General features: G+C 37.9%; 1 protein-coding gene across 1 annotated transcript in view; it reads left to right on the forward strand.

The window, feature by feature from the left end:
- The window catches only part of PUS7L (pseudouridine synthase 7 like), a 31487-nt gene that overhangs the window by 2374 nt on the left and 5592 nt on the right, over positions 1-23521 (forward strand). Inside the window, exons 3-6 of the mRNA XM_042469467.1 lie at positions 1326-1485; positions 5090-5285; positions 5402-5500; positions 7171-7252. Of these exons, the coding sequence (XP_042325401.1) occupies positions 1326-1485; positions 5090-5285; positions 5402-5500; positions 7171-7252 (537 nt within the window). The remainder of the gene's footprint in view (positions 1-1325; positions 1486-5089; positions 5286-5401; positions 5501-7170; positions 7253-23521) is intronic.

Consider the following 23521-nt stretch of genomic DNA (forward strand, 5'->3'; position numbering starts at 1 on the left):
AAGTACTTACGGAAGTACTTACGGTAGGGGCCCCCAAACCAGGTATCGGGCTGCAACCTCCGGTCCTAGAGGGGTTCACGCTCCCCTCAAAGGACTGTGTTCGAAGCTTAGGGGTGCTTCTCAACTCATCACTTCAGATAAGAAATCAGGTGTATGCAACGGTCAAGAGTGCCTGTTTGATACGTCAGCTGTGCCCTTTCCTGGAGCCAGGTGACCTCAAAACTTTAATACACGCACTGGTAACCTCAAGACTTGATTTTTGCAATGCACTCTACATGGTGCTACCCTTGTGCCTAGTCTGAAAACTTCAACTGGTACAGAATATGGCAGCCAGATTTATTACAAGAACAACTAGGAGTGACCATATTACACCAATATTGAAATCACTCCACTGGCTGCCTATTTGTTTCCGGACACAGTACAGGGTGTTGGTCATTACCTTTAAAGTCCTCCATGGCTTGGGTCCAACCTATTTAAGGGATCGCCTCCTTCCGTATAAACTGCCCCGTACCCTCAGATCCTCTGGGAGGAATTTGTTGCAGTCCACAAAGACCAGATTAACGGTGACCTCCCAGATGACTTTTTCCGCGATCGCTCCCACTTTATGGAATGGCCTGCCGGATAAGATCCGTCAAATTACCAACCTAGAGAGCTATAAGAAAGCTGTTAAGACGGATCTCTTCCAGCAGGCCTTCCCGGAATAGAACCCGGTTATGTAAAGACACCCCCCGACTCTGCCCACCATTATTCTATTATTGTATTATTGTTTTTAGATTTTATTGTCTGTAATTTTAATGGATAGAATTGTTTAAACCTTTTTTAAGGGTAGTGGTGGAAATTGTATATATTGTATTTTTTAAAGGTTGTACGCTGCTTTGATTGTGGTAACAAAAAGCAGGATATAAATTAAAGTTTTATATTTTTAAGTACCCAGCCAACCACTATTTTGGGCTGCTTAGATGCTGCATCTTAAATGGTATATCTTTCACACAATTCACAACTGTTCAAATAGTTTTAAGTTTAATTTACAGTCACAGGAGCCTGAGGTGGTGATAGGCTTGTTGGTAGGGCTTTAACCTTTGCCCCAAACTACATTCCACCCACCTCTCCCACTCACACCATTAATATGAAGAAGAAATTTCCCAGTGACGCCAGTGAGCTTCCTTCATATGAACAGATGGCTTGGAAGAACTGATCCAGATCTGGTCTTCCATGGGTAGGAAAGGGTTGTTGTGCTTCTAACAATATGTCAGGTTCCTGATCTTCATAGATGTATATGTGTGTGAGGAGGTACTTACTGGAATTTGTAATAATGTTCTTTGCAGGCTTTACACTCCAAAAAGAGAACCTGGAAACACTTGAAGCAATTAGCTATTTGGCTTCTGAACTTGGTGTGCTACCTTCAGACTTTAGTTACACAGGCATTAAAGACAAGAAGGCTTTTACCTACCAAGATATGGTTGTAAAGAAAGTGACTCCTAAAAGGTATGTATTTATTTAATTTAAGTTCTGCTTTCACATAAAAAAAGGCTATCAAAACAGGTAACAAAAATAACATATTGGAAATAAAATCTTCATTAAACCTTGACATTACAACAGTTTGAAGTGTAGTAATAGAATACTTAAAATATTTGCTGTTGTTGTGTTATACTAACCTAACAGTCTGTTACTTTGGCATGATGCACTTTTTCAAGGTTGTGTGGCAGTGGCAAGGAGGGGCAGAGAACCATAGAATCTTTGTGTTGGAAGTCTTACCACCACCACCCCTCCATGCAGGAATACACAACTAAATAATTTCTGAAATATGCCCATTCAATTTCTGTTTAACAATGGAGTATCTATCTCCTTCTGAGGTCATCCATTCTACTGTTGAACAGCTCTCACAACAAAAAACTTCCTCCTAATGTTTAGGTGAAATTTCTCTTGTAATTGAATCCATTGGTTTGTGTTCTAGTCTCTGCAGCTGCAGAAGTTTGCTCCATTTCCTACATTACATTTCATCAGAAAGCCGACTCATAACTATCAGGAAACGTCCAGCTCCTGAACTCTCTCCACAGCTCCTAGCTCCCAGGAAGGAAAGCCCTTAAGTTAAATGCACTTGAGAAAGACTGGCTTGCAAAAATGCCTGCCCTGCCTCAAAGTAGCCATTCTTCTGAGGTGTTAAAAAAAATGTTCTGCACTTTAGCATTGTTATTTGAATAAAGTTTGGTTGTAAAATGGATCTCTTAGAGCAGATTAAAAAGATGTTTCATTGATGTTCTGATTTCCTTAACATTTTGGTACAAAATGGAAGGACAGATTTGATGGCAACAGTAATAAAAGTTATGTCATGTGTAACAAAATCTCTGTATTCCCCTCCTGCTCACATATAATTTGTAAATGTCACAGTTTTCTGTACATTATCTTAAAATCATTTAAATACTGTCCAGTACATACCTGGATGTGCACTAACTAAGGCGCGTTACAGACTGCCCCTTTGGGGTGGCTGTAGGTGCTCCTTTCCCCGGCAGCCTCCGAGGCCCCGATCCGCTGCTTTTCAGGCCGCGGGGAAGCAGCAAAAGGCTGCTTCCCCGCGGCCTGGAAAGGGGTGTCCTTGGGGCTTCAAGCCCCAAGGACACCCGGCGATGGCGGGGAGGAGGAGAAAGGGGTCGCTTGGCCCCTTTCTCCTCTGCGTCGCTGGCACAGCCATCTAAAGGCTGCGCCCAGCAACGCAAAGCTGGAAGGAGCTCCGAAACGGAGCTCTTTCCAGGGCCACGGAAAGGGCGCACTAGGCACGCTCGTGTGGCCCCACTACGTCACAACTGCGCCGCCTCGTTTGGAGGTGGCGCGGTCGTAACGTAGTCATGCCGGCGGCTGTGTGGAACATCCGCCGCCATTTTGTACATGCTGAGCACATACTAGGGTTGGGGCTGTGCAGAAGCGCCACCGCTCCCTAACCCTAGTACATGCTCAGCATGTACTTAGAGGCCCGTCTGTAACGGGCCTAAGATTCTGTTAAGGTGCCCTTTCAGTGCTTCAGAAAATTGCCTGTATAGATTTTGAACCACTGTGCTATATGATTTCTGTTTTTTTCCTGTTAACCATCCCCACACCAAAAGAAGATTTTATCATCCTCTGTTGTTGTTGTGCCTTCAAGTCAACTCTGATTTATGGCGACCCTATCCTAGGGTTTCCTTGGCAAAATTTATTCAGAGTAGGCTTGCCATTGCCTAAATCTTAGTCTAAGAGAGTGGCTTGTCCAATGACACTGAGTGGGTTCCCATGGTTGAACAGATATTCAGACCCTGGGGTCCTGGTCCAACACTCAAACCACTACACCACTCTTGTCCTTATCCTCACTTATAGGGAGCTTCTAATCTGACTTGCTTCACCTCATATTGACGGCCATTTATTGTTCAATTCTGCCTAAAAGCTGGTACATGACAGTCTTATAATCATATAGCACAGTGGTTCAGATTGTTCAATTCTGGTACATGATAGTAGGGATTTGGCAGGTTTTACCACTTGGTCTTCTTCTTCTTCTTCTTCTTCTTCTTCTTCTTCTTCTTCTTCTTGAAGATCCATGAAAGGGAGTGGGGGAGTATTACTATTGGGTTCATACTCTGTCTTCTGGATTTTGTAAAGAGGGAAATAACTTTTGTTACTTCAAACTATTGATTAATTTGTATTGAAGAAAAGCATTTGCTTTGAGTGTTTACAGCTAGAGGTTTAGCAAAATGGTATAACTTTACTTGTCTTAAGGATATTTTCACAGTTAATGGACTGAACCTTTTAACTTCTTTTCTCCCACCTCCAGATCCCTGAAAATCTGTTGTTCATCTGCCACCACGCTCTAAACTGTAATGACTCCATCCTTGTCAGGCTTACAAAAACAAACTTATAAGACTCTTTCTCTCCTTGGGTGTGTAATGTACATGCTTATAATTGGAAACATAGCTGGCAGTTCAAATAGCTGGCCTTGAAGTCTTCAGTTAATCTTTCACTTGCTACACATATGCAATCCTTTTTCAAGTAGAACTGTTGCAGAAGTGTGTATTTTGTTGTAGGCCAAGTCCCTCCATCAAAGCTGCTTACTTTTGCAAAATATTCCACACAGTCTGCTGTCAGTTAGCTCTTCCTTTTGTTAAACTGTTTCTTCAGTAGACTTTTATTGCATGTTGGTCTCTCTCAACAGCATTGTTCTGCCTGTCTTGCTTAGACTGTTCTGTCTCTAGGTTGGAAAAATATCTTTCTATGAAAGTTGCACTAATACTAAGTAGCAGCTCCTTCCAGTAGGATTATTTCTTTATTTTGTTCTAGTTCATATTCCTTATAATTCATTTTTTCCCAGTTTACGTTTCTTACTGTTTATATGGCAAAAACAATAATATGGATGCAGTATTTTCTTCAGAATGTCTAAGAGACATTGCCTTGTCTGATAGCTTTAAATAGACTCTCCAGATATGGGTAATATTTGTCCCTCCACATGTTGCTGAACTGCAACTCCTGCCATCCTTAGCTAGCATACTCAATGGTGGTAGAAGATAGGAATTGCAGTCCAATATCTGCAACTGTTTGACAGTAAAACACACTCCCTCAGAGGTTGGATAGCTGTCTGTCTGGGGTGCTCTGATTGTGAGTTTCTGCATGGCAGGGGGGTTGGACTGGCTGGCCATTGTGCTCTCTTCCAACTCTATGATTCTATGATTTTATGTGCTGGAGGGTGATATATTGCTCTCCTCTGGTGTATTCCTTCCTTGTTTCTAGGAAGCAATGCCCTGATTGTTTATTTCCTAAATAAAAGTAAATTCTGTAGGGTTTCATGGGATTTATTCCCAATTTGCAGCTACTGTAAGAGGTGTGCAACCAAAACTGCATGGATTCCTGTTGTTCAGAAAACACCATACATTTTTCTTGAAATAATTGTATGTTCCTAGCAAAACAACTTCTAGGAACATACAATTATTTCAAGAAAAATGTATGGTGTTTAACACTAACAGTAAGTGTTATGTAAAGCCAATGTCTAACTATTTTTTAAAAACAAAAACACCTCTGTGACATTATCTAGAAGATGATATGGAATTCCTAATTCCCTTTTTCTCCCTTGTAGATTAAAACAACTTGGAAGCACAATTGGGAAAAAAGGACTTGGTCTGTCTAATGTACACTCTGTGAGCCAACCCCTGAGGCTAGGTCAGTTGCAAGGAAATCACTTTGCTATTATCGTGAGAGATTTAAAACTTCACAGTAAAGACTGTTGTGGGAGCCTAAAAGAGAGGGTTTGTGAATCAATGGAGAATGTCAAGGTAGATATCTCTAGTGTTCATGTTCCTTCCAGTGTTCATGTTCCCTTTGATCTTATATTACTTATATTACTTTTGCCTATTGACGATTATAATCATTTTAACTTTTAATTTTGTAGAAAAATGGTTTTATAAATTATTATGGATCTCAACGTTTTGGACAAGGACAGACTATTCATACAGATCAAATTGGATTGGCGTTGCTGAATAAGGAAATGGTACTTTATATTTTTATAACAACCTTCCTCCTAAAAACGTATGATATTTCACCTAGTATTCCTTCTCCATTTTTATCATCACAACAGTACTATGATGTAGGCTAGGCTGAGAGAGAGTGACTGACCCAAGATGAGTTTTATAACTGGGTGGAAATCCTGGGTGTTCTGTTCTCATTTTGACATTACCCTACATCTGCATCTATTCATCATCTATACAGTGTCTGCTCTTATCGCTGGTTTAATAGTCAGTTATTCATTTACGTACTGAAAACTGGATCCATCTGAGAACAGAATTTCTCTAGGACAGGACTTTATCAGTTAGGAATCCTCAATAGGTAAATGAACAACTGGCTATTAAATCAGAGGTAAGAGTGTACACTGTTTATATGATGAATAGGTACAGATGTAATGTAAAGTCAAAATGAGAACAGAACATTTAGGCTCAAAGTCCTGTCCCAGAGAAATTCTATTCTCAAAAAGATCAAATTTTTCAAGATGAGTACTTGTCTACAAGTCGAGAAATTTATGCCCCAAAACCAACCCCAAAATCACAGTTCAACTTATTTACTGGTCAGTATGGTAATGTGATAGCAGCTCTTCCAGATTTCCCCATGTAGTTGGGATAGCAGTTTATTTCTCTTTTGCACCAAGCAGAAAGAGTCCTCGGTGATTTAATGCTTTTAAACAAACAGAGTCCCTCTCCCGGCCCATGAAATGAAAGCTGAAAGCATAAAGCTTCAATTCGAGTCTCTCTTGCCACACACAAACATAAACATACTGAAGGAGTCTCCAGGTTTTAGCCTTAACTTATCCATCATGGTAAAATCCATAATTTTATCCCCCAAACATGTCATCAACTTAAACATGAGGTCAACTTATAAGCCCAAAACAGACGGGCCAAAAGCGCCATGCCAGTGCTGAAATTAGGGTTGCAGAGCACATGGCAACCACACGGTCTGGAATCCTAATAAGTATGGACAGCGCCACCTTTACATGATGCTGTCCATATGTGGTGTGCGTGTGTGATGCAAGCACAGTGCTGTGTCCTCACTGCCAGTCATCACACTTGCATCTTGGACTCATCACAGTGCACTAATGACGCACTGGTGACGTCCCAGCACACCAAAAAGAACCCATTTTTTCTGGATTCTGCTGTAGCGTCCTCCCGGAGGGAAACTTGGCGCCTCCAGCCCGTCCTTTTGGGGCGGTCTGGATTGCCCCATAGTCAAGTTTATACGGTAGCTTCAGGATACAGGTTGAAACTCCCTTAATCAGAATTTCGAAATCCAAAATAGTCCAAAAACCAAAACTTTTTCATGGGTGAGTGAGATAGTGACACCTTTGCTTTCTGGTGATTCAGTGTTCATAAACTTTGTTTCAGGCACAAAATTATTTTTAAAATACTGTATAAAATTACCTTCAGGCTATGTGTTTAAGATATGTATAAGAGTTAAATGAATGTTGTTTTTAGACTTGGCTCCCATCTTGAAGGTACCTTTGTACATATATGCAAATATAGGTATTCCAAAATCTCCAAAAATCCAAAACACTTTTGGTCCCAAGAATTTTGGATAGTAGAGTCTCAACCTGAGAATCAAAGCTGCTGCTAATTAAAAACAATTAGAATAAACAAAGCAAAAGATAGTATTTATGTTTTATTTGCTTTAAAGGTCAAAGCTGTAAAATTGTTTTTCACACCAGAAGATTCAGATGATCCTGTCAATAAGGCTAAAAAATATTTTCTTCAGACAGGTAAATATGCCACACCACTCATTTTTGCCTGTAGAATATATATGAGAAGAAAATGCTGTGATATTTTGAGAGCAGAAATCTGGGGTCTGTTAGCCATAACAATATTAAAATAACTGGAAATGGGTAAAGAGTTGCGTATTTTGATATGTGTATTTAAGAGCATTTTCAGTATCTACTTTTTATACTATCAATTCTGATTTATTACCAATCAACGAAAGAGTGCTAGTTTCACTTCTGCATAAATTATGGCATCTCCTAATTTGAAAAAAAAAAAAACACACACAAAAAGGTATAAAGGATGAAAAATTTTAAATGACATAAATTTGAATGACCTCAGTCCTTTCAGTTTTAGAACAAGATTATAAAACAACATTAAATAAAAATGAAGTATAGTAATTAAAATAACAGCAATGATTATAAAAATTCTGGACAGATGCAAACACAAACATTTTGTGTCATCTTGTACAGCAGAGAATTACAAATAATCACTAATACTAAAAAAAATTCCCTGTGGATTAATAATGGGAGTTGTGAGAGAAGTACTGAATATATTTGTTTCTTATTCTGCCAAAATTGCTTTAAACTTGTCATTTACAACATCTTCAGAAATGCAGAGTGATTCTATTTTTAGCTGTTTTTAGTGTTCAAAAACTGTGGTTGTCACTGATCTTTTATGGCTACTCTGATCTTGAAGCTTTTCATGTGTTTGCTTTACCTAACTCTTCTAAGACTATGATCTTCTGAGATGCTAGTAGTCTCCTTTACTTCATTATTCCTTGCATTTTTCAGTGTTATAAATTTTAATTAAGATTCATTCTCAGTAAATATGTTTAGTTTTGTATTGTGTTTGTTACTACTAAAATTGAAGAGATAATAGTTTTAAATCACTCAAAACTTTAGAGTGATACTGCTTCCTTTTTATTGATTTTGAGTACCGTTGAGTAAAACTGGTATTGGTATTGCCTAACCATAGCCATGACTCTGCATGTGCCCACAGGCTGTCCTTTCATGGAAAGCACTCCCGCCAGCCTTTCCTAGGCTGTGTTGTGTGGAGGCAAACAACAACAGTGGGAGAGAGACAGGCTATAAAACAACAACAACAACAACGGTTTTGTTAACAGGCCACAATAGTATATGATTTTCTCTGTGATGGGGCCAGTTTGTGTTAACTTAATATGACCAGTCTAAGGCTTGCCTCTCAAAAACACTTCAGTAGCTTCACATTTAAATTTCATTTCTAAAATTTTACTGCAAAGTTTCTTTCCAGCTTTGTCCCTTTCATGTATCAGATCTTTCTTTGTGGCTCATAGTGTAAATGAAGCTCTCAGGGGAGTTGACTGCTTGACAAATGTAACTGACAACTTCTTCAGACTGCCAGAACTTAATTACTTTTCCATGTCCTAAAGAACTGTGTAGAACTGAGAGGCAATAATCACCTAACTTAGCATGGCACTGCAGAATGTACCATGGCATTAGATCATTTGCAGAACTTTTTTTTAATGGAGGCATTATTTATGAAAGAATTTCTCCCCTAGATTGTACATTTATCCATGTTAGGTTTGGAAATCAGGAGAAGTGGAGTGCACTGTGCTTACTCAGACAAACGTGGTGGATTTTGCTGAGGCAAATTTTCTTCTTGAAACATGGTTTTCTGGAAATGTCATTCCAATTCCTTCTATAAAGGTACAGTTCTACATAGAGGAAAATTCAAAAAGGCAGAAATTGACACCTTCGGGATTTTCCATTCTCTCCTCAGTCTCCTAGGTATTCAACTCACCATTACTTACTTGAAACAAAAGCACACACTCCAGATGTATTATTTTGGCAGAGTTTAGAAGAACAAGCATAGCACTCCTACTGGGAGACATTTGGTGGGAGAAATACAAAGAGAAACCATGTTATCAAAAACACTGCCACACTCTTGCCAGCAGGACTGAACTTTATGTTATCTTTCCCCATTTGTGGGATTCCCCCCCCCTTTTTTTTTTCTTTTAAATTTTTCACTTAGTTTTATTTTCTTGCAGCTGGAGAGGCTGGGGTACATTTTCCCATTTTAGGGGGTTGTGTTAATGGACTGGGAAGGCTATGGATCCTGCTTATCCACATTTTTTTCTTCCAGCATGCTTGTGGAACGTTCTCTTTCTGAGTGAAGGTGATTAAGAATGAAAATATTTTTATCTAAGCCTGAAATTATAACCTCTCTTTTTTGAAAGTCATTTGCTTCTGTTGCCCAAAACCATTTCTTGGTGATTTGTCTATGCTTCCTGTGAAAAATTTCCTTCTGTTTATTTGCATTGCCTTCAGTGGCTCTCAGTTGTCCCACAGGCCATTGACTCCAACCTGCTGCTCAATGCAAAAAATCCAGCTTCATCATCCCCAGCATCTGTGAAAGCTCTTTAGATATTTAAAGGATGTAGTCATGTCACTCCTCTTCAGCAGGATGAACATGCTCAACTCCCTCAACCTTTCCTCTTATGTTTTGTTCTCTACAATTCTTATCATCCTTGTTAAAATGAGATATTCAGAAATGAACACAGAGCTTCAGATGAGGCTTGACTAGCAGAATGTAGTGGGACAAATTCAGTACTTCCTTTATTTGGAAACTGTGGTTCAATTAATGCAAGCTAAAAATCTTATTTGCTTTCTTTGCTGCAGCATTACGCTCTTGGGTCATGTTAATCTTATGATCCCTGACTTCATTTGCCCTTGATGTCATTATGTAGTCGAATCATGTAGCAGTTGAAGTTATCCATTCCCTGCATGATCCAAGATAAACTAGAATCAGTAGTGCAGTTGATCCAAGAAAAGAAAAAAGGTAATCATCAGTCGACAAATGTTTGGCATCAACAGTTACAGCAGTATTTCTAAATTGCCTTACTCCCCTCTAAAGTGATGTGCCATAAAAATGAAATAAAAAAGAAAAGAATTCTTAAAATAATTTGAGGAACAAAAGCTTTGACAAAATAATACATTTTTTTAAATTATCTTTATTTGATTTCTTGAGTATATACAAAAAAGAAAAAGGAAAAGGAAAAAAAAGAAACAACCATAAGTATCTTTAGATATTATTAAAGTGAAGAACAAAGGTAATTATTCCACAGAAATAAAGTGTCTACAATATTTTCCAGCTGAGTTTAACTACAACTTTGTCCTTTTTCCTTATTTTTCCCTTATTATCAATTGGCTGTAATTGGAAGGTTTTTTCCCCCCCTGTTCTTTCCATTTAAATTCTGTTAGTCTCCTTTGTCCTTAACACCACCTCTCTATCACTTTCCCCCATTTCTTTTCGTAATCTTGCTTTGTTTCCCCTGCAATATACATCGACATTTTGTCCATCTCCTTAAATTCCAGTACTTTTATTTTCCATTCTATTAGTTCTGGAGTCCTTTTTTGTTTCCAATGTCTGGCATAAACCATGCGTGCAGCCGTTATTAGATACAATATCATACTGGTTTGTGTTTTATCTAATTTTTTCTGTGGTATATTTATCATATTAAGTAAGAATATTTCTGGAGATAATGGTATTTTTATTTCCATTATTTCTTGTATTTCTTTATGTATTTGCTTCCAAAAGTTTTTTATTTCTTCACACTGCCACCATACATGATACATTGTTCCCCACTTCTCTCTGCACTTCCAACATTGTCCGTCTATATTTTTTTTCATTTTTGCCAGTCTAGAGGGAGTCAGGTACCATCTGTATATAATTTTATAATAATTTTCTTTCAAAGTATTTCCTTTTGTAAATTTTTGAGTATTCTTCCAAGATCTTTCCCATATTCCTAAAGGAATTGTTTTCCCTATGTTTTTCATCCAGTTAACCATAGAAACCTTAATTGTTTCTTCTTCCTGATCTAATTCTAGTAACATTTTATAGATTTTTCTAATTATACCTTTTTCCTTGCCCATTATGATTTTGTCAAATTCTGTTTTCTCCATTTCTATACCCTTCTCTTTTATATCTTTCTTTATTTCTGTTTTTAGTTGTTCATATTTTAACCAATTAAACTTTTTCCCTTCTCTTTCTAGATCTTCCTTATTTTTTATTTCTCTCTTTCCATTTATATTTACCACACAATCTTCATGTTTTATCCATTTATGATTCACGTGGTATTCTCCTTTATGAAAGGCCTCTTGTGGCGAGGACCATTTTGGGAATTTAGTATAAAGGAAATTCTTATATTTTTTCCAAATTTTAAATATTCCCTTCCTGATACTATGTGTATTAAATCTCGCATCTTTGTGGTCGTATATTAGAAAGGCGTGCCAACCGCTCATACCCACTCTATCTCATTCTAGTTAGTTTTCTATTTGTCTAGAAGTATCCATTCTTTGGCCCATATAATGCACAGGCGTCGTGGTATAAACTCAAGTGTTAGGTTAGGCCTAAAAAACACCTTTTTCCTTTCTACCTTGCAAACCCTTTATTTCACTCTGGGTTCCTTCCTCCTCGCCATATAAACCTTGAATATCTTTATTCCATTGTGTGAAGGGATTTATTTCTAAGATTGGAATGTTTTGAAACAAAAATAACATTTTAGGTAGGACCTGCATGTATTGTTGCATCCTCTTCCCATGAGTGAGAGGCACTTATGGACCAGTTATCTAATTCTTCTTTTATTTTTTTCCACGTATTTTTCGTAATTATTTTTATACAGTTCCTTATTATTGTTAGTTATTATTATCCCCAGTTATAGTTCTATCGATTAATTTAAATTCGGATGTCCTTTTTTATTTTTACCAATTCTTTTAACTTCAGTTTTTAGTTATTATTCCATTTTACCTTTGTTTTTTGACCTCTGCTAGTGTTACCAAAAATTACCAGATATCTTCCACTCTTTTTATGCCTTACCGGGTCAATAGAAATATTACTAACATCATCTGCGTATGCACTAGATGATATGTGAAATTTCTGTTTCGGAACCTTGATCTTTTTTTTCCTTTTTAACGTCTGCAAAGTGTTTCCATTATCATGATAAATAATAATGGAGAAAGTGGACACCCTATCGGTGCCCTTTAGATATTATACACCTATTTGGTTTTTTCCCATTAACTATATTTGAGTTTCTTATTCTGTAAATTTTTTATCCCTTGTAGAATTTTCGAACTTGTTTCCGCATTCTTCCATTATTATCATTAGGAATCCCAATTTACATTGTGAATTCCTTTCTCTAGGTCCAAGAAAAGTAAACCCAATTAAGTCCTTTATGATTAATATGTCCACAACTGTGCGTATGTTGTTTCTAGGTATCTCCCGGGAAGAAAACCCGTTGGCTCTTCGCAGATCCATTCTCTTAGGAATTTTTTTAATCTCTCTGCTAGTATAAACGCGTATATCTTATAATCGATTTCAGAGTGTGATTGGACGATAATTTGCTATATCCTCAGGGTTTTTTCCTTCTCTGGGGATCAACAACCGTTAATGATTGTTTCCAAGTTTCGGGTATATCCCCTATAGCGATTGGTTTTATGGTCTTATGCACCACGGTGAATCTCACCTTTAAATGTTATAAATTTTTGCGCAGGTGAACCCGTCTGGGCCTGGCGCGTTATCAACTTTAAGCCTCTCAATTGCTATTTCACCTCGACAAGATAATGATGAGATTTAATTTTCCAATTGGGTGTTTAGATATTTTTTGGAGATGGCATTCTTTAATAATTCCCGTTTTTTTTTTCCTTTCTCATTTTTGTCCTCCTTTACTTTTGTTAAACAAATTTTTGTAATATTGTTCCGTATCCTAATTAAGTCTTTTTGCTGTGTAAATATTGTTTGTTTTTTTCTGTTAATTTCAATATTGTTTTTTCCCGCCTTGTCTTTTTTTTAGTTTAATTGGTCCAGAATTGACTCACAGTGGTATCCAAATCTTTATGCCACATTTGTAACAAAACAAAATAATGCCTAGCATTTCGATCACAGTCCGATTTACGGCAGCTGAATGAAGGGAAAAAAGAATACTCTTTGCGACTTCAGGACTCTCTTTTAGCGATAGATTAATAGAAAAGGTTAACAGAAATCAAAGCAATTTGAACAAAAGGTATCAAGAACACCAAGATGTCATATGGATGCATCAAGGAGTACAGAGGCATTTATTCCAAGAAATAGCAAAGGAAATTCAGAAAATGAAGAAAAAGAGTTAACAGAAAAACTAAATGTAAAGAAAAAGAACACACGGAATCCTAGAACAACATTAAAAGAGAAATACAATTAAAACAAAAAATGACAAAAGAGATTCTAAATAATATAAAGATGCTAAGACATACCATTTTGAGAATGCAAATAATAAAAATAATACATTTAGAACTGCCTGTCCACAAGAATCCGTAAGCAAGATCACTCTGACATCATTTGGGAAAGGCATTCACATTGACATGCGGTGTGCTCTGATTTTGATAGAAAAGCTGTGCCTTGACAATTTCAGTGAATGCTTTCAGAGTGGTGTTGCAGAAAGACAGCAAGAGCAGTTGGCTGGAGGTCATGGATTTGTCAATTTAGTTCGCCAGAAGCACCTAGTAACAGACAAGCTGCAAATTAAATTTAGGCTGGCACAGTCAATAAAGCCAAATTGTGAATATTAGTGGTTGGGGATAGTGGGTGATGAAAATATGGAATGAATTTTATATCTCACCTTTTATGGGAAACAAGGTGCTTGCAGTTAAAAAGAAAAATATAGGCAAAAACATACAAGGGTCAACATTAAACATAACAAATTAAACATTTAAATACACATTTAAAAATGAAAAAAGCAGTTCAGAAACAGTACAATTAAAACGTCAGCACTCTTTTAAAAGCTTCCCCTTATAATGCTCAGTGTAAAAGCAACAGAAAAGCAACAAGAGGGACCATTCTAGTCCTTCTGGGAAGATATTTCTAAGAGCACACATTTTTGGAACACTCAGTGAATCATTTCAGTGGTAGAAAACCCTCTTCTCTCTGTTAGTGAATTCTGACGAAGAATAGTAGTAGTAAGAGGATCTTTCAAAAACCCATCACTTCTCGGCAAATGATGCTCCTTCGGGGGTGCAAATCGTGCCAAATAAATCAGCAACTGAGCCTTGAAAGTATGGGTTGCAAGCAGATCGTGTAATTCTACCCCTTATCCTTTTTCTGTATTTTCAGAGGATGCAAAAGGTTCCCTTGCAATGCTGCCTGACTTTAAAGTAAGAGAGAGGATGTTACTGCGTGCCTTGAACCGCTATGGTTTAAATCACGAGGGATGTACACGAGGAGGCTCAGCATTCCTCACTCCATGCGTATTTTCTACGTTCATGCGTACTGTAGCAAAATTTGGAATGAAGCTGTGTCCTACGGATTAAAGTCTACGGTACAAGAGTTGTCACTGGTGACTGGTCTTTTCTACAGGATATATTGAAAACTGGTCTTGAGGAAGTGACAAGGTAAACAAGAAAATAATAAGAAATCCGGAAGATTCACTTTGTGTGGCCTCTAAAAATAAATACATTAAAAATGCAGTAACAATGAGACTTGCTACCCTGGCTGCTTCATAAATAAACATTCAAGATCATGCTACAAAAGATTGTCTTTTTACCAATGAATAACATTATGCGCGCATCTGCACGTGCATAAATAATACAAATGACACCAGTTTTAAGGAGATTTGTGTCCAAAACACACTGCAGAACAATACGGTTTGAGACTGGCCTTGGCTCAGTGCTAGGGAATCCTGGGAACTGCAGTTTATTGTGGCACCAGGAGCTCTCTGACAGAGAAGGCTAAATGTCTCACAAAACTACAATTTCCAGAATTCCATAGCATTGAGCCAGGGCTTAAAAGCTGTTTCAACCCAGATTATTCTGAAAGTATATGCAGCCTATCTTGACTAGTTTTTCAGACAGATTGGATGCTATTTATAAATAAATAAATAACTGGTGTGTGGGTTTTTTTTGTCTTATTTGTTCAGAAAGCTAAGAGGAGGGGTTGGGTGAGGGTAGGTAGTTTTAAAATAAACTAAGTCCAACCTAGTAGGAAGCCCATGTATTCTTCAATAACAAAGTACTAAGCATGGCTAACATTAAATCACTTCTTTCACCATTTAGCAGTTGTATTCTGAATTATAAATGGGATAAATGAGGACCAAATCAAATGCTTGTTCCTTGCTGAAGTGAACCATTTCCCTTACAAATAATTTGCTTGGAAATGCTTACTTTAAACATTTTGGTTTATGGATGCAATTCAGTGTTCCCAAATTTGGTCCTCCGTTTGTTTCAACTTTCAAACCTTGTAAGCCCCAGACAATGGAAAACAGACAGGAATTCAAAGCTGAATCCGAAACACCCAGAGGACCAAAATTTTGGAACTATTTCTGTAGACATATTTCTAAGAGTAAGCCCATTGAATCAGTGGAGCTCATAATATGAGCTGGTATGTAAGAGACGTGTAGTGGGTGTGCAATTGGTTACAATCTGTGCATGTATCCATACTGCAGAAATAAAAGCAGTTTTGATACCACTTTAACTGCCTTGACTCAATGCTATTTAATTCTGGGATTTGTAATTTGGTAAGTTATTTACCTCCCTGTCAGAGAGCTCTGGTGACTTACCAAATTACAATCAAGAATTCCATAACATTGAGCTGTGGAAATTAAAATGGTGTCAAGAGTGCTTTATTTCTGCAGTGTGCAACACCTGCATTTCTCTACTCTTAAATGCAAGCCACCTGAGAGATTATTGAAGGAGTAGAAATCCTTAAATAAAAACAATAAATGTGTTGGCTTTTTATACTAGGTCCATGTTAACACTGCGAAGAGAAAGGCCAAAAGTACACAATAAATCAAGTTTTCATTTAGAGGGAATATTATTTGTTTTGTTGTGTTAAAATAAATACAAGATTTGTTGCCTAGTTTAAGCAGCATAATGTTTTACTAGGTTAGTGCCCCATGTGGGTAGGTCAGTGAACTGGTGCCTGTCCCTGATCCTTTGGCTACCATCCCTGTCGAGTTCCAGGAAAGAAGAAAACCAACTGTATCAGTGGCCACAAATTTAGTGCCAATTCCTGACATACTGGGAAAAACATATTTGCTGGTCCTCCACATGAGATAGCTTGCAAAGCACAGCACTCAGCTAGGTAACTGGAAAACCTGAAGAGAAAGAAATGTGGGCCAACTGTGACCTTTCATAAGAAAATACTGGCTTCTTTGCAATTGTCTGGGTTATCCCTCGTTCTTTTTTGGCCAGCATCTCTATTCTTGTCTTGAAACCTCTCATGCTTAAACCAGTAGCTTGTGGTCTTAATAAACAACTCTTTTGTCCAGTTATATTCACATTGTCTTTTTCCTCCCAAAGGTTATTCGTCTCCTCCATGGCTGGATACAGTGTCCAATATCCTGCCATAAAGTAGGTGAATGGTATCCACAAAAAGGCTGGCTGGAGATGGACTTTCAGATGGGCCACTTCCGAATCCCTGCATTACAGCTGAATGTGCCTGGCAGCTACCGACATATTCTGAAATATACCATTATCTGTCCTATAAGTTTTTCTTAGAAAAAACAGTGGAAAAAGATATAGGAACTGCAAGCGGGTCGGTACAGGACTCACCACTTTCCTGTCTGTGTCATTTTGGCTTGATCCTTCATGTTATGCAACGTTTGTTTGGGAGAAATCATGAAGTGTGCTCTTTAAAGGAAAAAATGTCCCAGTTTACAGTTATATTGGGCACTTGTTAAATATGGCATAAGATCTAATAGGAAAAGGTGGAGCTGCAAGGAACTTTGAAATTTTTATTTTATTAATTAATTTATAAAGTCCCATGGATTAGAACAGGGAGTAAACGGTTACTATTGGACAAATGTTGAAATTTTGACTTTAAAGAGACCAAGGGTTGTTACAGAGGGATCTTTTCTAATTCCGACCAATCCACAAATATAGTGCACCGTGTTCCATCTTTTCTCTCATTTACAGATGGCTTTTTTCCTGCTAAAGATGAAGAAAAGCATTGGAAGAATATAGAAGGGTTACAAGATGCCTTGGATCCCTAAAAAATTCCATATTTGAGGCTGAGTAATTGTAGGATAAAAGCCTCATCTGGAAACATCTCTGCAGTCTGGAAACGTTCAACTATTTACAATGGAGTGAGCCCCATTTAAATGAATGGGATTTTGCCTGTTTAAAAAATGTAGGATTGCAGTGTAAAATGTTTTGTGAACTTTACATGGAGCCCTGATGCACAGTGATTAAATGTCAGTACTGCAGCCAGTATGCAGCCACAAGGTTGTGAGTTCGATCCCAGGGCGCCAGGGTTGACTCAGCCTTGTATCCTTCCAAGATTGCTAAAATGAGTACCCCAGCTGTTGAGGGCAATTAGCTTACATAGTGTAAACTGCTTAGAGACTACTTAGTTCAGTAAGAAGCAGTATAGAAATGCAAATGATTTGCTATTGCTATTATATAAGAAAACAAGTGAAACAGAATTAAATGACTAAGTGTATCATACTGCTGTAAAAAAATGAAACTGAAAGAGGATGAACCAAGTAAGTAAACATTTGAAGGTAAGATCCATGTTTTTCATGAAGAAAAATGGAAGTGACAAACACATTTTCCCAGTCCTTTCCTATTGACCAAGAGTACCATCTTCCATACAGTTAGATTTCAGTCCTGTACCTGGAGAGCAGGGTTCGAAATCCCGCTTATTACGAAAATCCATTGGGAGACCTTGGACAAGTCAAACTTTCTCCAGAGGATAGCAAGGGCAAACTCCCTTTGAAGAAACATACTAAGAAAAACCCTGTGATGGGTACTCCTTAGAGTGACCATAAGTTGGAACAATTTGAAGGCCATACAACACACACATACCTCAAGGATAGGCAAAGTGTGACCTTTCAGATGTTGGACTGTAACACCCAGCGTTTCTTTTCCATTGGTTTTTTTGACTAGGGCTTGATGGGGGGTAGTGGTCCACTATTTAGAGGACTAAATTTTAACTGACTTATTTAGAATCACAGAATGGAGATGTTGAAGGAGTCCCAAGAGGCATGTAATTCCTGCCAATGCAGAAATCCACAATTAATGCATCCCTTACAGATGGCCATCTGAACTCGTTTCCAAACAAGCAAAAAAGGAAGAGATCCGGTCATGTTGTTAACTGGAATAGTTCTTTCTTGTAGTTTGATCCACTGGTTTAGATCTTTGATCGCTGGAGCAGCAGAAAACAAAATTGCATTTATATAACGCCCTTCAAATGTGTAGATGGCTGTCATAGTACCTTTCAGACATCTCTTTTTAAGAGAAGAATATTATCCTGGTGAGAGTAAAAAGCTCTACTGAACATAGGGATTATTGCACCAGCTTATTCCCTCGCTTAGGCGAAGGGTGTAAATGCACAGGGATGGATTATATTGCACAGCTCTGTCACCAGGCAGTAACTCATCCTGTATCGTTAAGCAGAATTTAATCACAATGCAGAGTTAACGAATGGTGGGGTAAGTTGCCTGTTTTGGCAGTCTACGGTCATTTGAATGATATTTGAAATAGTTTAAGCAGTGTTTTAAAACACCTCTCAGCCTCCTGGGTACCTAGCAAAAATTACAGAGATGCCTGGGTTGCATGTGTTGCATTTTGTCTGCAGAGGGCACTGCAACTTTGTAGGACTTAAGCAGGGAAGCACATGTGTTACTTGGCACAATTTTTAACTTTATCTTTTCTTTCTTCCCAGAGGGTGACGGATCGTATTCTATGGGGTGCAGCTTCTGATTAATTTATTAGGGTATGGAGTTGCTTGGGTGAACTAGATGTAAGTTTTGGGGAACACAGTCTTTCCCCATTAGGTGCTTGCCAACTGTAAGTTACAGTACTAAATGGTTTATCCATGGTAGAAAAAAAGTTCTTAAAGCATTTTTACTAATTTTAATAGCCCCTTAAAAATCAAGATAATATGTTCTAATGAGAAAAGAAAAATAGGTTGTACAGTTTATCTTAGTGATCATAGTCCAATGAAGCCTTGGTAGGGTTTTGATCCACTTTACAGTAGCCTAGGTTGATTCTCCCTTATCCAAAATGCTTCAGACCTGTTGTGTGTTTAGATATCAGAGTTTTTTCAGATTTTGGAATATTTGTATATGCATAATGAGATATTTGGAGAGGGGGGACCCAACTCTAACATGACATTCATTTATTTTCCTATACACCTTACACACATAGTCAGAAGGTAATTTATATTTTTAATAACTTTGTGCACAAAACAAAGTTTGTGTACAGTGGCCTCTCCACATTCACTGAGGTTAGATGTGCAGGGCCTCCATAAAAATGAAAAAACTGCAATTAAAAAAAAAATTTTTTTTAACCCGAGAGAACTCGATAATCGCTAGTTCCTCCAGTGCAACTCTGTGGTAAACCCCAAAAGTTGACCATAGAATAATTCGGAAGGATCTATAAATACCTAGGAAGTGTTGTTATTTAGGAATCTCTTGGTCCTCCATCACAACTCCAGGGTCAACTTCTGGTAGAGTCAACCCTGAAGTACCCTAGACATTCCTAGAAAGAATTAACTGTCAGTCCTCTTTATGGTGCGAGTTAGCCATCGCACATTGGAGCATCTGTGGATGGCCTTGCCCCATTATCTTCAAGGATGGTATGTGCATGCAGCCATGCAGTGTGGTTGTGTGCAGTGTCACAGTGTCCATAGAAAAATAATGGGACTTTGAGGGTCCCATATTTTTTGGTATCTGGTGGGTCAGCAGAACAGAACAACCCATGATATGGAGGGCTGACTGTATTATTCACGTTGTGAATAATCTGATCTGGCAGAAGTCAAAGCCATAATATGGAGGTCTGACTGAACATTGAACATAGAAAGCAAAGGTGTTACTAGCTCAACCACCCATGTGGATATTTTTGTATTTGAAGTATTTTGGAATTTTGAAATTCCGAGTCAGGCAGATTCACGCCTGTATTCACAACTACTGAACTTTGATCAATAACACACTGCAGAAATAGTCCAATTGGTGAGACCACTTATTAACTGCCCTGGTTCAGTGCGAAAATTCTGGGAACTGTATTTTTGTGAGACATTGATCCTTCTCTGTCGGGAGCGCTGGTGCCACAACAGACACTTTCCCAGAAGTCTCTAGCACTCCACAGTCCTCAAACTGGATTATTTCTGCAGTGTGTTTTGGCCATTAGTTTCAGGACAGGTTTATCACTTGGAGAGTTCCTTTAAATTCTGTGCTGAAACCCAGAGTAGATTCATCATTCCATTGACAATGGAGACTCTCATCTGTCATTTTGAGTGGTGTCTCTATGAGTGCTGTTTCAAGTATTACATCACATACATTTGTGCTAAAAGGTTTGTGATAAGAGCGATTTTGAATGTGATCACTAAGCTTCTATGTGTTTACTATGCATGTGTGGGTGCCTTCAATTTTGCCTGTGACTTGAGGCAACCCCATGTATTTCATAGGGATTTGAGGCAAGAATAGTCAGAGGTGGTTTTGCTAATTCCTTTCTCTGAAATATAACCATAAGCACCTAGCATCCATTGGCCTTCTCCCTATCCAAGTACTTACCATGGACTGCTAGCTTAGCTTCCAAATCAGGTGAGATCTGGTGCCTTTAGGGGGTATTTAGATCCTTCAGTGAGACACACAGTGATAAATTAAGTTTGCAAAGCCTCATCACTGACGAGAAAATGTAGTCTGGGAGCTGAAATCTTTGGCATATTTTTGCCAGCAAAATTAACTGGCCCAAACAAAGGAATAACTTTTCAAAAATTGTTTTTTTTCCTTGATCTGGAAATAACATATGTGAAAAAGTGAAGTCTTAGAAAAAAATCCCATTCAGTTTTATGTGAAATCCTAGGGCCATTTATTCTCAATTTTCCCAGGACATTATTATATTTATGGCATCATATTTGCAAAACCCTCCACTGCTTAAATGCCCTGGCTCTGTTTTCTAATTTCTAACCTAGCATTGCTTCATACCCGGTGACTAATTAATCCCTTGGTGTGGATGTAACCTCTGTGTTTGGCAACCTCATGCTCTGAGTTCCTAGTACTTCCAACATATTTGACAGATTTTACTTGAATTCTGGATGTTCCCAGTTTGCCTATGTCCCCTGATCATGACATATGGTATGTGTTACAAGCTTGTTCAGAACTTGAGGTTATGTTGTAATTTACAGCTAGATCTTAAATTACAAAGTTGCATTGCATGCAGCTTGCATCAACTGAGTCATCATACACTTGGTCAATCATACAGAAATTATAAGACCTTATTTTCTTTCCTGTTGTGTACAGCTACTTACTCTTTTTAATGAAGAATGAGCAGCACATTTGTTAAAAAAAAGCACATGCGAAAATGGAGGATGTATAGGACATTCAAAACTGTTAGACTTGTATTGTCCTATGCTTAAAACAAGACATATTTTATGCCGATTCAGCTAGAAACTACCCTATGGCAAGCATTTATTTCCAATATCTGTAACAAAATACATGATGAATATTTCATGTCCAGTTTATGAACATGAATCTCAGAAAAAATATCTCTGTTATTCCATAGTTCTTCTTATGCTAATTTGCACATATCGGTAGAAGTAAATGTATTATAACTTTAATCCATATATTCTTATGTTGTGGGTTTTTTATAAATGAAGAAACAGCAAATAGCTCGTTGCCCCCTGGCCTCTTTCCTAAGTTCTTTTTGCTGCAGAAACCATTAATAACTTGTGACTTCAAGTTCATAGGTCATAATCTGGAGAAATTCAGAGCAACCTAGGAAAACTTAAGTTTGGAATGACATATGGCCCAACCCTCCACTTTAGACATGGCAGGGGGAATTCAGATCTTGAGCCTTATTTATCCTATTTTTTTTAAAAAAATAATGTGTTCTATTACTGTAATTCAATTTTTTTGTGTTGCTTGTTTGAACCTGAATATTGAATAAAATATGAGTTCTATATTGAATTAATAGCATAACAAAAAGAATTCAGAAAAAAAAAAAAGTTTGCTTATCTGATTTTTAGATGGAAAAGTCTCCTTGAGTGGCTTACAAAGATTAATAATAACACAGTCCTTCCCTCAACTTACAGTCTAAAAGATACGACACAACAGGAAGAGGTATTAGGAGGTCTAATACTGGTTGTCTGGAAGGTGGATATGTGACTATAGCGTGGCCCAAGGGGTAGCCCTTTGAGTAATTTCACTCGTAGGAGTGTGGGTGGCCCCTGACCATCAATCATGATAGAAGATAAATTTGTTTTGCGTTTTCATATTAATGTCGCTAATCTTCCCAAACCAACATGCAAACCAAAACAATTATTTCCATTTCCATCTTCTCACACTGGTTGAGGCAATCTCCTAAAATGGGTACTGAAATTTTGAATATTAGAGAATTCCCATATGAATGTGTATACAGTAAAGCCAGTCATATCGGCAAGGCTACCATCTATGGATTGGAGCTCCCATGGGTCACTCTGCCCTGCCATTAATATCAATGGCAGCGTATACCCAGGGATGCACTGATGCAGGCATGTGCCATAACCACCCATTGATTATAATGGACTTTAGCTCCTACAGTCTTCCCCATCTGTGAAAGGCCCCAGAACCAACACCTTGTGGATGGGAAGGAGCCACTGTATTATGGAAGAACAACGATGATGAGAAATGATGCATATGTTAAACAGAAAATTGCACACACCAAAAACCCACAAATCCATTGCAACAATGCCCTCTTAAAATTCCACAATGTTTCCCTTATTAGGTATACTTTAATATCAGCACTGTAGTTTCATGGCAAATCAGGTCCAAAATGAACTTGAAGTTAAAAGAGATTTAGAAAGTGAGTGCAACCAAAAATTTGGCAGATTTGTCCATTCATATTGCCGCTATGCATGTGGGATCCTATTTTCACTTGTATGTTCCGCACCCAGCAAAGAACAAAAGGTTACTAATTTCCAATACAGAGGTTAAATGTGCACAAGGTAAGAAGAAGTGGCTCTTTTAATCTGCCCAGTAACCACGTTCCCAAGATTCTTTTGTCTCTTCTAGGTTGGAAGATGTTCCACTATTGGGCTCCTGGGCACAGAACTTGGAAAAGTTGCTTTTTTTGGACTAAAACTCCCAGAATCCTCAGCTGAGCACACTTAATTAACTTTGAGGTGAATTGTGGAAAAGTGTACTGTAACGAAGTTGGGTCCATGATAGTTTGAAGTTTGTCTTTTCTGCATTCTTTCCTAGATTGGTGGAGGAGAGCACTCATTTTCAGTTTGCTTGCCATGCAGAGGTACAAGATTTACCATTCTTTTTCCAGTCGTCTGCTCAGAAG

Source organism: Sceloporus undulatus, chromosome 5 (genome assembly GCF_019175285.1).
Source record: "Sceloporus undulatus isolate JIND9_A2432 ecotype Alabama chromosome 5, SceUnd_v1.1, whole genome shotgun sequence".
NCBI lineage: Eukaryota > Metazoa > Chordata > Lepidosauria > Squamata > Phrynosomatidae > Sceloporus > Sceloporus undulatus.